General features: G+C 57.2%; 1 protein-coding gene across 7 annotated transcripts in view; it reads left to right on the plus strand.

Moving 5' to 3' along the window:
• The window catches only part of PGAP3 (post-GPI attachment to proteins 3), a 29,254-nt gene extending 18,510 nt beyond the window's left edge, over nucleotides 1-10,744 (plus strand). For 2 of the 7 annotated variants that reach the window (XM_011999001.1, XM_011999003.1), the window contains 5 exons: nucleotides 7,048-7,110; nucleotides 7,789-7,850; nucleotides 8,226-8,362; nucleotides 8,618-8,822; nucleotides 9,007-10,744. In XM_011999001.1, coding sequence (XP_011854391.1) covers nucleotides 7,048-7,110; nucleotides 7,789-7,850; nucleotides 8,226-8,362; nucleotides 8,618-8,822; nucleotides 9,007-9,070 — 531 coding nt within the window. In that variant the 3' untranslated portion in view covers nucleotides 9,071-10,744. Of the gene's footprint in view, nucleotides 1-4,993; nucleotides 5,133-7,047; nucleotides 7,111-7,788; nucleotides 7,977-8,225; nucleotides 8,363-8,617; nucleotides 8,823-9,006 lie in introns of those variants that run through there. The other 5 variants (XM_011999002.1, XR_001008096.1, XM_011999004.1 and 2 more) reach the window with 5 other exon arrangements.
• The last annotated feature ends 349 nt before the right edge of the window (nucleotides 10,745-11,093 follow it).

The following is an 11,093-nucleotide window of genomic DNA, read 5'->3' on the forward strand; positions in this document are numbered from 1 at the left end:
TAGTGTGGGGGCTCAATCTGGAACAATGGCCTCCCGTAATTTTTATTTAACACAGCTTATAGGTATTATTATTTTCATCCCCAGTTTATGGATGAGGAAACCAAGGACTGAAAAGGTTAAGTCCAGCCACAGGTCACCAAGCCAGGGTTTGAATCCAGGCATCTGGCTCCAGAGTCCACACTTTCAACATCTTGGCTATGCTGACAAACTTCAAGAGTGGATTAGATGAGGGAAGAGGAATAAGGGATGACCCCTTGTGTTTCTGCTTATAAGACAGTGATTGGGGCTGGGCGCGGTGCTCCCACCTGCGGTTCCAGTACTTTGGGAGGCTGAGGTGGGCGGATTGCTTGAGCTCACAAGTTCCAGACCAGCCTGGGCAACATGGCGAAACCCTGTCTCTACCAAAAATACAAAAAAAATAAGCCAGGCCTGGTGGCACATGCCTGTGGTCCCAGCTAGTAGGAGGCTGAGGTGGGAGGATTGCTTGAGCCCAGGAGGTCGAGGCTGCAGTGAGCTGTGATCCTGTCACTATACTCTTGTCGCTCCAGCCTGGGTGACAAAGGGAGACCTGTTTTTAAAAAAAAAAAAAAAAAAAAGACAGTGATAGAAGCTGTGGGTGTGGATGAGATCACCCCAGGAGAACTTAGTGAAAAGAGAAGGGATCTAGGGCAAAGCCCTGGGGAACCCCAAAACGTAATGGCTGGCTAGAGGAAGATGAGCCAGACACAGAGACAGAAGGAGTAGCCGGAGGGGCAGGTAGAGAACTGGGAGATAGTGTGCTTGGATTGTGCCTTCCGGGACAAGCACAGGAAGGAGAGAGGCTTCTGCTGTCCTGAATTTTGCACATGAGAACTGAAAGAAACCCCGGAATCTGGAGACACAGAGGTCTCTAGGACCTTAGGAAAGCTGATAGCTGGGGTGTGCTGCGAAGTCCAGGCCGAGCCTTAGACTTGGGAGGTGGGCATGGGAAGGAGGTCAGGGAAGGAGGTTGATAAACTTCTGGGAAATATTGACCTTCCTTAATAGTTCCTATTCTATTAATAATAATTGTGATAAGTTAAGGAACACGAGCCATATGACAGGCTTGTCTGAAGCACTTTACATACATTTCCTTATTTCATCCTCATGGTACCCTTATGAGCTCTGAGTTAGGCTCAGAGGGGAAAAAAACTTGCCCAAAATGAACAACAAGTTAGCAAGGAGTGAAGACCGGGTTGGCGTCCAGGGCTGTCTGGCTCCAGGGCCTGAGAACTTAGCTCTTCTTCTAGGCCACTGCATGTCCTGTGATGAGTGTTCGTGGAGCATTTGCTGGGGGTGGAGACAGGGTTTAGCACTTGTGGGGGCTGAACCTCCTGCCCCAGGGAGTTAAGCATAGTGGGAGGTGCAGGTCTGGGCAGCCTGGGCAGCGGACAGCAGGCAGAGTCAAGGGGTGCTCCGGTAGAGAGCCCTGGGAGTCGTGAGGTGGGGAGACCACGTCCTCTAACTGAGGAAGTCTGCCAGGCCAGGGAAGCCCGGGGAGGAGAAGAGGTTTAATCTGGGACTTGCAGGCCTGGCAAGGCTTAGACACATACATGTGTGGGGACAGGGGATTGAATTCCAGCATTCCAGGAAACCTTGGCCCCATTGTAGCTGTGTGAATGGGGGTAGAAGAAGAGTAGATGGAGCAGAGAGGCCCCTGAGTGCCAGGCTGAGGGCTAGGGGCTCTGATATAGGCAGGGCCTGGCATCGGCACACACTGTCATAGGCTGGGTGAGATAAAGCCACCACTTCCTGTGTAGGCCTCTTGGAGCGAAGCAAATTTAGTCCTGGCTAAGAAAGCAGGAAGGGCAGGGAAACTGAGGAGGTTACACCTGTCTCCTCTCCTTTGGGGTTCTTCCACGGACACTGCTTGTCTGGGCCCACAGCAGGTACCACCCCCTTGTCCCCACCTCAACTAGAGAGCATGGGGCAGCCCTGCCTGAACTCTGAAGAAGCTTAGAGCCTCCTCAGATAGCCCACAGGCCTGAGGGGACCTCAGAGGGTCCCACCCCTTGTCTTCATAGCATGTGCCAGAGGCCAGGGGTCACTTCACAGCTCTAGTCTTGTCGTCCCTGATTCTCGGATCTTTCACCTCAATGGTATCTGCAACTCAGCTTCCTTCTTGAAGAGGGGGGTCACACTTCCCCAGGGTAGCCTGCAGTCCAGTGTGACTAGGGACCCTAGAGAAAAAGCAGGAGATGGCCGGGCATGGTGGCTTATGTCTGTAATCCCAGCACTTTGGGAGGCCGAGGCAGGTGGATCATCTGAGGTCAGGAGTTAAGACCAGCCTGGCTAACATGGTGAAACCCCGCCTCTACTAAAAATACAAAAATTAGCCAGGCGTGGTGGTGGGTGCCTGTGATCCCAGCTACTCGGGAGGCTGAGACATGAGAATTGCTTAAACCCAGGAGGCGGAGGTTAGAGTGAGCCAAGGTTGCGCCACTGCACTTCAGCCTGGGCAACCGGGCGAGACTCCATCTCAAAAAAAAAAAAAACGAACAGAAAAAGCAGGAGATGTTGGATGTTGGGGTGGTAGAAGGCAGATAGTGGGGCCTGTGTATCTTATGGAATATGGGGTTCTGGGACATGGGACCCCGTCATGCTCGCACTAGGCCTTCAAGGGGCAAAGCCTCAGAACCCACACTCCTGTGGATAGCCTAGTTTGGTTTTCCCAGTTGCTCTTGTTTCCAGTTGCCCTGTGAGTTTCTGCAGGAGGGAGGGATCCTGAGCTATATGGAGGATGTGGCAGTGGACTTTAACCTGGGCCTTCTGGGGCACTGAGGCTCCTGATTTCTGTTGGGGTGAGGGTAGGAAGGCAAGGTCCCTCACCCACTCCGGGCTAAGTCTTGGGGAAGGGTACCTCAGCTTTGCCTCTGGGAAATGAGGAGACCCTGCCCCCCATCAGGGCTCTTGATAACGTTGGCACAAGAAAGCAGCCCTTGCCTTGCCATTTAGGCCTGGGCTTGGGCTGGGGGGCAGCCTGGCAGGGGGTGGGGAGCCCACCAAAGCTCCACATACCATGTGTCTTTGACTTTACGGAGCAGGGGCCCCTGCCATGTGCCAATGCTGAAACGCCAAACCAATTCCCCAGGCCTTCATCCAGTCAGGAAAGGTCCTCAGGTATAGAGAGAAGAGGGTAAAGTGGTGGGAAGCCCAAACCATCTCTGTGGAGTGGTTTGTGTAGGTGGGGACCGATTCTTCTCTTCCTCTGTTAAGAAGAGGTAGGTTGCGGCTGTAGTAGAATGATGATTAGACTTCAGGAAGGACTTCCCATGGTCAGACAAGAGCTAGTGGAACAGGCAATGGCGGGAAATCAAGGGATCCTTTGGGATGGTGGAAAAAGCCCTCCTTCTCCGTCTTCATCCACCTCCCTCTCCCTTCTCTCAGCTTCTCCGTCTTTGTCCACCTCTCTCTCCCTTCTCTCAGCTTCTCCGTCTTCACCCACCTTTCTCTCCCTTCTCTCAGCTTCTCCGTCTTCATCCACCTCTCTCTCCCTTCTCTCAGCTTCTCCGTCTTCACCCACCTTTCTCTCCCTTCTCTCAGCTTCTCCGTCTTCACCCACCTTTCTCTCCCTTCTCTCAGTTTCTCCGTCTTCATCCACCTCTCTCTCCCTTCTTTCAGCTTCTCCGTCTTCACCCACCTCTCTCTCTTCTGTCAGGAGTGAGCCGGGGCTGGCCTGCCCTGCCTGAGGCAGGGGGTGAGACATTGTGGCCTCTGGAGGAGCCCAGGATGGCAGCAGGCGTCATATTTAACATTCTACCTCCCCCACTTCTGAGACACCAAGCTATTTTAAGCCCCACTTGTCCCCACCGCCATGGTGTCAATGACAGCCCCAAGCACTGGGGCTTAGCGCCGGGTCGAATTCCTGACAGATCTGGCTCACTTGGCATCCAACCAGTTTCACGGCTGTGATATTTTTGTCTTGATTTTCTTATTTCCAACAGACTGAAACAGCCTCTTGCTCTCCCTCCACCCAGCCTCCGATTCCACCCCGCCTCCGATTCCACCCCCACTGGCACCCTGCCCCTGGCCACCCCTTCTACTCAGTGTTTACGCAAAACTCTGGGTGCCTGCCGGGCAGCCTGTCGCCCTCCTGGTCAGTTCCCCTGCCTGCCCCCCTTCACTCGAGCGTGGCGAGGAGTCCGAGAGTAGCCGTGCCTTGGCATCTTGGAGCTCTCCTTCCTTCCAAAGCCCATCTGTCCCCTCTGCTTGCTCTTGCTGACAAACTCTGAGTGAGGAGAAATGGATCTGTTTGGTTCACATTAATGGGATCACGGCTCCAGAGGAAGGAGGAGAGGCTTTTCCTATAGCTGAGGTGTCTCCGTTCCGGAATGGAGAGACCCTGGGGCCCCATAGTTTGACCTCGAACCTTGTGACCCTTGAGGAAAGGGAAGTTGAGGGGCAAGTGAAGGGGCGTGGTGAGAGTCAGTCTTCTGGACCTGATGAAGGAAACTGACATTGACATTGATGGGCACCTACTACGGACCAGGCAACAAAACCAGCAGCCATTCAGAGGAGTTCCTTGGTGCCAGGCATTCTGCAGACCTCGTGCTCACGGCCTCCTGTGCGGTGGGCATCATTATGAACCTGTTTTGTAGGTGGGGCAGTGGAGGCTCACACATGCTGGGTTATGTGTCCGAGATCACACAGCTGCTTAGTGGCTGAGGCAGGACTTGAATGCAGACTCTGTCTCATTGTGGAGACTGGACACTCTTCCCCCAGCCTGGAGCTGTGGGGGTGGGCCTAGGCAGCTGGGAGACCACCCCTTCTCTGCCTAAACATCTTTGGCCTGCAGGGAGAGTGGGAGGCAGACATTCTCTTGGGCCTCAGTTCTATAGGAAGCTGACGGGATTCCGTGCTGGTCAGGCAAGTGGAGAGAACACTCATGTTTCATCCTGTTCTGGGCTCTGTGCTGTACGCTGTGTTTGTATTGCTCATTAAAGCCTTATCAACTATGATTATTCCCATTTTGCAGATGAGAAAACTGAGGCACAGCAAGGCTAAATAACTTGCCCAAGGACACACAGGAAATGCAGAGCCAGGAACTGAACCCTGGCAGTCTGGCTGTAGGGCTTGCATTCTTAATGACACTACCTCCCAAATCTGAGGAAAGGGTGAGAAGAGGAGCACCCCCAGAGTGGGATGCTCCCCAGGGGGGAGGGGCTTTTCAGGGGTGCAGAGGCCAAGCTTCAGGTGGGTCTCTGAGTAGAAGGCACCCAGGGAGGCGGTTGGAGAGGGGACCCAGCAGCTCCACCCATCCTGTGGCCCTACGCACATGTTTGCCCGCACACACACCCCCTGCTTTCGGTGTTCTGAGCCACTTAGCTCAGTCCTGCAGTCCTCTTGTCACCTCCCCCTTCCTGCTGTGGGTGACAAGGAGGCCTGGCTGGCTGCCAGTCCCTGCCGCCCACCCCTTCTCCCTCCCACACTGGCTCCAGGGCCACTCTCCTCCCTAAGGATGTCCCTGTTCCTGGCCTGCCAGGAGACCTGGTCCATGTGATTGCCTGGCCCCGTCTCCAGCCCAAGCCTGCTCCTCTCCCCATGCTGACCGTAAGCTTTTCAGACTGTGGGAGCAGCGTCCGAGAAGCCACCAGGTTCAGTCCCGTTTTGCAGCCTCCACGCCTGTCTCTGGGGAGCGGGCTGCAGCAGGGCAGAGCCTCAAGTCTGGTGGAAGGGACAGAGTGGCCATCCTCAAAGGAGGAAGCAGCCTGCCCGAGACCACACTGCCTAACGCCAGGCTGGGAAGGAACTAAGTTTCACTTGAGCCATGATTTGTCCCAGGGGAAGCTTGGGCTGAGAAGGGCAGGGCCCTTTGCCCAGGTCAAGAGGAGCAGAAGCAGCAAGGCTCAGCCCAGAGCCCAGGCCAGACAGGTGTGCCAGGTGGCCCTGCGCCCTCCAGAGCTCGGCACCCCGAGAACCTCATTGGCTGTGCAGTAGTTCTGCCCCACCTGCACCCCTTCTCCTTCCATTCTCTCCTAAGCTCCCCAGACCTGCATTTGGAATGCATCTTACTGTCTGACCCGCCTGCTGCCGTGCCCGAGAGCGTGGCTTCTTGTCCTCTCCCTCTGTCCCCCGCCTGGCCAGTTTTCCTGGTACATTGGAGCCAACTGAGCAGTTCCTGGCCTTTCCTCATCTCTGCCAGGCCTGTCCCACCCCAGCGCATCCCTCCCCACCTCCAGGCCATTCCCGGCCTGGCCCGCTGTTCCTTTGGTTGTCACGGTTTCCCAGCCCTTCCCCTCAGCCCACCCTGCTTTCAGCAGTTTGGGCCTTTGCTGTGGACAGTGCCAGCACCAACGCCCACAAGCTCTCAGGCTCATTTGCTAGATAACCTGTGTGCTTTCTCCACGCAGCGAATTTCCAGGAAGAAGGCCTCAAACATTCCCCTGGGCCCTGGCCCACCCGCCGCCCCTCCAGTCCTGCCCTCTGCTCCTCCCAGGCGCGGGAGCAGCCACTGGTCTGGCGGGTTGGGCAGGCCCAGCCAGGAGGAAGCTGGGCTTGGTTCACCCTCCTCCTGGGAGCCGGGGCCCCAGTGGGATCTGCTTGATCTCCCTCCCCTGCTGCTCAGAACACACCCCAAGCTGGCTCGAGCCCCTCCACCCCACCCACCTCACCCACCTCGTTCCCGCCCCCAGAGGCTGAGGTCACTGGCTCCCCGGGCGCCCGGGTGGGGCTGTCAACACCTGCCGGTTGGAGGAGGAGGCAAGGCCCCTGGGGGCTGTTGTCTTAGCAATTGAGTAACTAGGGAGCTTGACTCTGCCGGAACTGGTTCCCAGGCCAGGCCGGAACCTGTGGAGGCTGCAGCCCCCTGTGGCCTTGGGGGTTTGGGGTGGCAGGAAGTCTACCCCAGGGACCCTGGCTGGGTGGGGGTAGAGGGACATAGGTTTGTTCTGAGGGCTCCAGGGGCAGGAAAAGCACATTTCTTGTCCCGCAGAGCTCCTTCCCAAAGGTGAAATGGATGTGAGCCTATGGGGGTCCCTGCTTTGGGGTCAGGGTGTGGGGCCGCATGCTCACCAGCCCCTCCCTCCTCAGGTGTCTCTCAACGCATGGTTCTGGTCCACGGTCTTCCACACCAGGGACACTGACCTCACAGAGGTGAGCACTCCTCCAGCTCCCCCTCCTGCACAGGGTGATTCCAGAGGAGCCCAGAAGCGGGCAGAGGGGCTCTAGAGGGTCATGCCAACTCCCTCTGAGGAGCACTGGGAGGAGTACAGGGTGGGCATCCTAAACCTGTTGGTGCCCTTGATCCTCATTGAGCCTCGTCAGGTGGGGATGAGTATTCACTCTTCTTGCCTGATGAGGCAGCTGAGCCTTCGAGAGGTAGACCGCATGCTTAGGGGCACCCAACTAGTGAAGGGTTGCCACAGGACTTGCCCCATGGCTGTCAGACTCCACACTGTGCTCTGAATTCTATGCAGGGTTGTCATGTCCTGGAGCCTCAGCATGAACCCTCCACCAGCATCCCTAAAGCTTTGTTCCTGAGCACATTTTTCAAAAATTGTACAGTGATGTGAACACAAGGCTCAGTTGGAGAGAAACAGTGATAGGCAGACCCAGGACCCCGCCCTCCATGCCCCATCCCTGAGGGTTCTCTTGGAGTGAAACAGTGATAGGCAGGCCCAGGACCCCGCCCTCCATGCCCCATCCCTAAGGGTCCTCTTGGAGTGAAACAGTGATAGGCAGGCCCAGGACCCCTGGCCTCCCTGCCCCATCCCCATAGGTCCTCTTTGTGAAGCCTCATGCTGGTCTCTCACCACCTTTCCCTGTCCTCAGAAAATGGACTACTTCTGTGCCTCCACCGTCATCCTACACTCAATCTATCTGTGCTGTGTCAGGTAAGCCTGCTGGGGTGGCTGCAGGGGCAAAATCGAGCCCTGGGGGCAGAAAGGGGTCACCCAGCCCTCCCCTGGGGATGCTGCCCCAAGGGCCTTCTTCACTAGTCTCCCAACACCTTCCCACCCCCCCACTTCTGCTGTCCTGGGTGAGGACTCTGGGGTAGGACTGGGGGCCCTGGCTCCTGACAAGGAGCTGTAGCACTTGGCCCCAGGCCTCTGGGAGGGTTGGAGGCCTGCCCAGCTGGCCTTTTTGGTGGGGAGAGGGGTAGTGTTTTCAGGGACCATGTACCGATGTTGAGGGGAGGAGATGCTTCAGGGAATGCTGCTCTGGGGATGGGCCACCCGCCCTCTGAGCAACCCTGGACGGTGGGGCAGGACTGTGGGGCTGCAGCACCCAGCTGTGGTCAGTGCCTTCCGAGCTCTCCTGCTGCTAATGCTGACCGTGCACGTCTCCTACCTGACCCTCATCCGCTTCGACTATGGCTACAACCTGGTGGCCAACGTGGCTATTGGTGAGGCCCTGGGGGGCTTGGGCCATCTGCAGAAGTGCTAGCTTGGGGTGCGAGTGGGAGGTTGGTGCCATTCCTGGAGAAGGAGGTTCTAGAGAAACCCTTGGGGTAGAGGAATGGAGAAGAATTTGAGGTGGGAGAGAGAGGAGGCTGGGAGGAGAGTCCGAGGATGATCCTGGGGTCAGAGAGCATGTTGGGTGCGGCCTTGGGGAGAAGGAGCCGAAGGAATGAGTCTCTCCTGCCCCCACTGGCACCCAGGCCTGGTCAACGTGGTGTGGTGGCTGGCCTGGTGCCTGTGGAACCAGCAGCGGCTGCCTCACGTGCGCAAGTGCATGGTGGTGGTCTTGCTGCTGCAGGGGCTGTCCCTGCTCGAGCTGCTTGACTTCCCGCCGCTCTTCTGGGTCCTGGACGCCCACGCCATCTGGCACATCAGCACCATCCCTGTCCACGTCCTCTTTTTCAGGTGAGTGCTGCCCCCTGCCTGGTGCTCCCCTTCTTTAGACCCTTCCTTGCCCATTCCTCAGGGGAGACTGGGGGCTCTGTGTGCCCATCCTCCCCTTCCCACCTTGCCTGCACGCACCCCACCCTTGTCCCCACACGAGCTCTCAGAGCCATGTGCCTCAATGGGCTGCTCCTTCGGCCCACAGCTTTCTGGAAGATGACAGCCTGTACCTGCTGAAGGAATCAGAGGCCAAGTTCAAGCTGGACTGAAGACCTTGGGAGCGAGTCTGCCCCAGTGGGGATCCTGCCCCTGCCCTGCTGGCCTCCCTTCTCCCCTCAACCCTTGAGATGATTCATTTTCTCCTTTCAACTTCTTGAAATTGGACATGAAGGATGTGGGCCCAGAATCATGTGGCCAGCCCACCCCTGCTGGCCCTCACCAGCCTTGGAGCCTGTTCTAGGAGAGGCCTCCCAGCATCTGGGACTAGAGAATGGGCAGCCCCTCTGCCTCCTGGAGCTGAACTGTGGTGGAACTGAGTGTGTTCTTAGCTCTACCCGGAGGACAGCTGCCTGTTTCCTCCCCACCAGCTTCCTCCCCACGTCCCCCACTGCTTGGCTGGGTCCCAAAGCTGTCTGTCTACCTGGGAGACCGGGGACCACAGGCCTTAGGGGGATACAGGGAGTCGCCTTCTGTTACCAACCCCCACCCTCCTCCAGGACACCACTAGGTGGTGCTGGATGCTTGTTCTTTGGCCAGCCAAGGTTCAAGGCGATTCTCCCCATAGGATCTTGAGGAACCAAGCTACTGGGATTGGGTTTGGGAAGGGATTTCACCCTGATCATTGCCCTAGCCAGGTTCCCAGGAGGCCTCACCACACTCCCTTTCCAGACCAGGGCAAGGATCTCATGCTGCTGACTGGTTGAGAGCCTGCCACCATGTGTCGGCAGTGTGGGCCAGGCTGAGTGCATAGGTGGCGGGGTGGTGAGCATGGGCCTGGGTGTGTGTGAGCTCAGGCCTAGGTGCGCAGTGTGGAGAGGGGTGTTGTGGGGGAAGAGGTGTGGTTTCAAAGTGTGTGTGTGCAGGGGGTGGGTGGGTTGGCGTGGGTTAGGGGAACATGCGTGTGAGCGTGCTGGTGGGCGTGTGAGATGCGTGGCTGCCAGTGAATGTGTCCACAGTTGAGAGGTTGGAGCAGGATGAGGGAATCCTGTCACCATCAATAATCACTTGTGGCGCGCCAGTTCTGCCCAAGGCCCCACCCGGGTGGACAGCCAGGACCTCTCCATGGCCAGGCTGCCTGTGTGCGTGTTCCCTGTCTGGTGCCCCTTTGCCAGCCCCCTGCAAACCTCACAGGGCCCCCACACAACAGTGCCCTCCAGAAGCAGCCCTTCAGGAACAGAGGAAGGAAAATGGGGATGTCCGGGGCTCTTTCCAGCCTCCTTTTCTCCTTGCCTTGGCATGGCTGGCCTTCCCCTCCAAAACACCCATTTCCCTGCTGCCAGCCCCTTTGCCATAGCCTGACTTTGGGGAGGGGGAAGGGGCGATTTGAGGGAGAAGGGGAGAAAGCTTATGGCTGGGTCTGGTTTCTTTCCTCCCCAAAGGGTCTTACTGTTCCAGGGTGGCCTCAGGGCGGACAGGGGCCACACTGTGCCAGCACTCTGGTAAAGGTGACCCCTGCCATTTACCAGCAGCCTTGGCATGTTCCTGCCCTACAGGGATAGAATGGAGGGAGCTCCAGAAGTTTTCCGTCCCAAACAGTCTCCGTGGTTGAAGCAGACTGGATTTTTGCTCTGCCTCTGACCCCTTGTCCCTCTTTGAGGGAGGGGAGCTATGCTAGGACTCCAACCTCAGGGACTCGGGTGGCCTGTGCTAGCTTCTTTTGATACTGAGAACTGTTTTAAGGTGGGAGGGTGGCAAGGGACGTGCTTAATAAATCAATTCTCAGCTCACGTGCCCTTGTTCAGCTCATTTGCGTGAATAGGGTGGGCTGGAGGGCAGGAGAAGACAGTTGTGGCGGCAGGGGCAGGTCCCAGAGCTGGCTGGAGGCAGTAAACAGAGGTGGGGTCTCTGTCTGGGAACGTGGGCGTGGGCGTGGGGAATAGCAGGGCCCAGAGGCAGAGCTGGGCAGAGCTCAAGTCCAGTTGTGAGAGGGAGCCAGAGCCAGTTCTTTCATTTTCTCTTCCCTGGGCCATTGTGCTTCAATCATAACACCCCCACTTCCCCACCACCTTGCAGATTCTACTTCCATCTCCTCATGATCCCCACTCTTCCCCATTCTGGTCTGAACCAGGCTGC

Source organism: Mandrillus leucophaeus, unplaced genomic scaffold (genome assembly GCF_000951045.1).
Source record: "Mandrillus leucophaeus isolate KB7577 unplaced genomic scaffold, Mleu.le_1.0 Scaffold58, whole genome shotgun sequence".
Lineage (NCBI taxonomy): Eukaryota > Metazoa > Chordata > Mammalia > Primates > Cercopithecidae > Mandrillus > Mandrillus leucophaeus.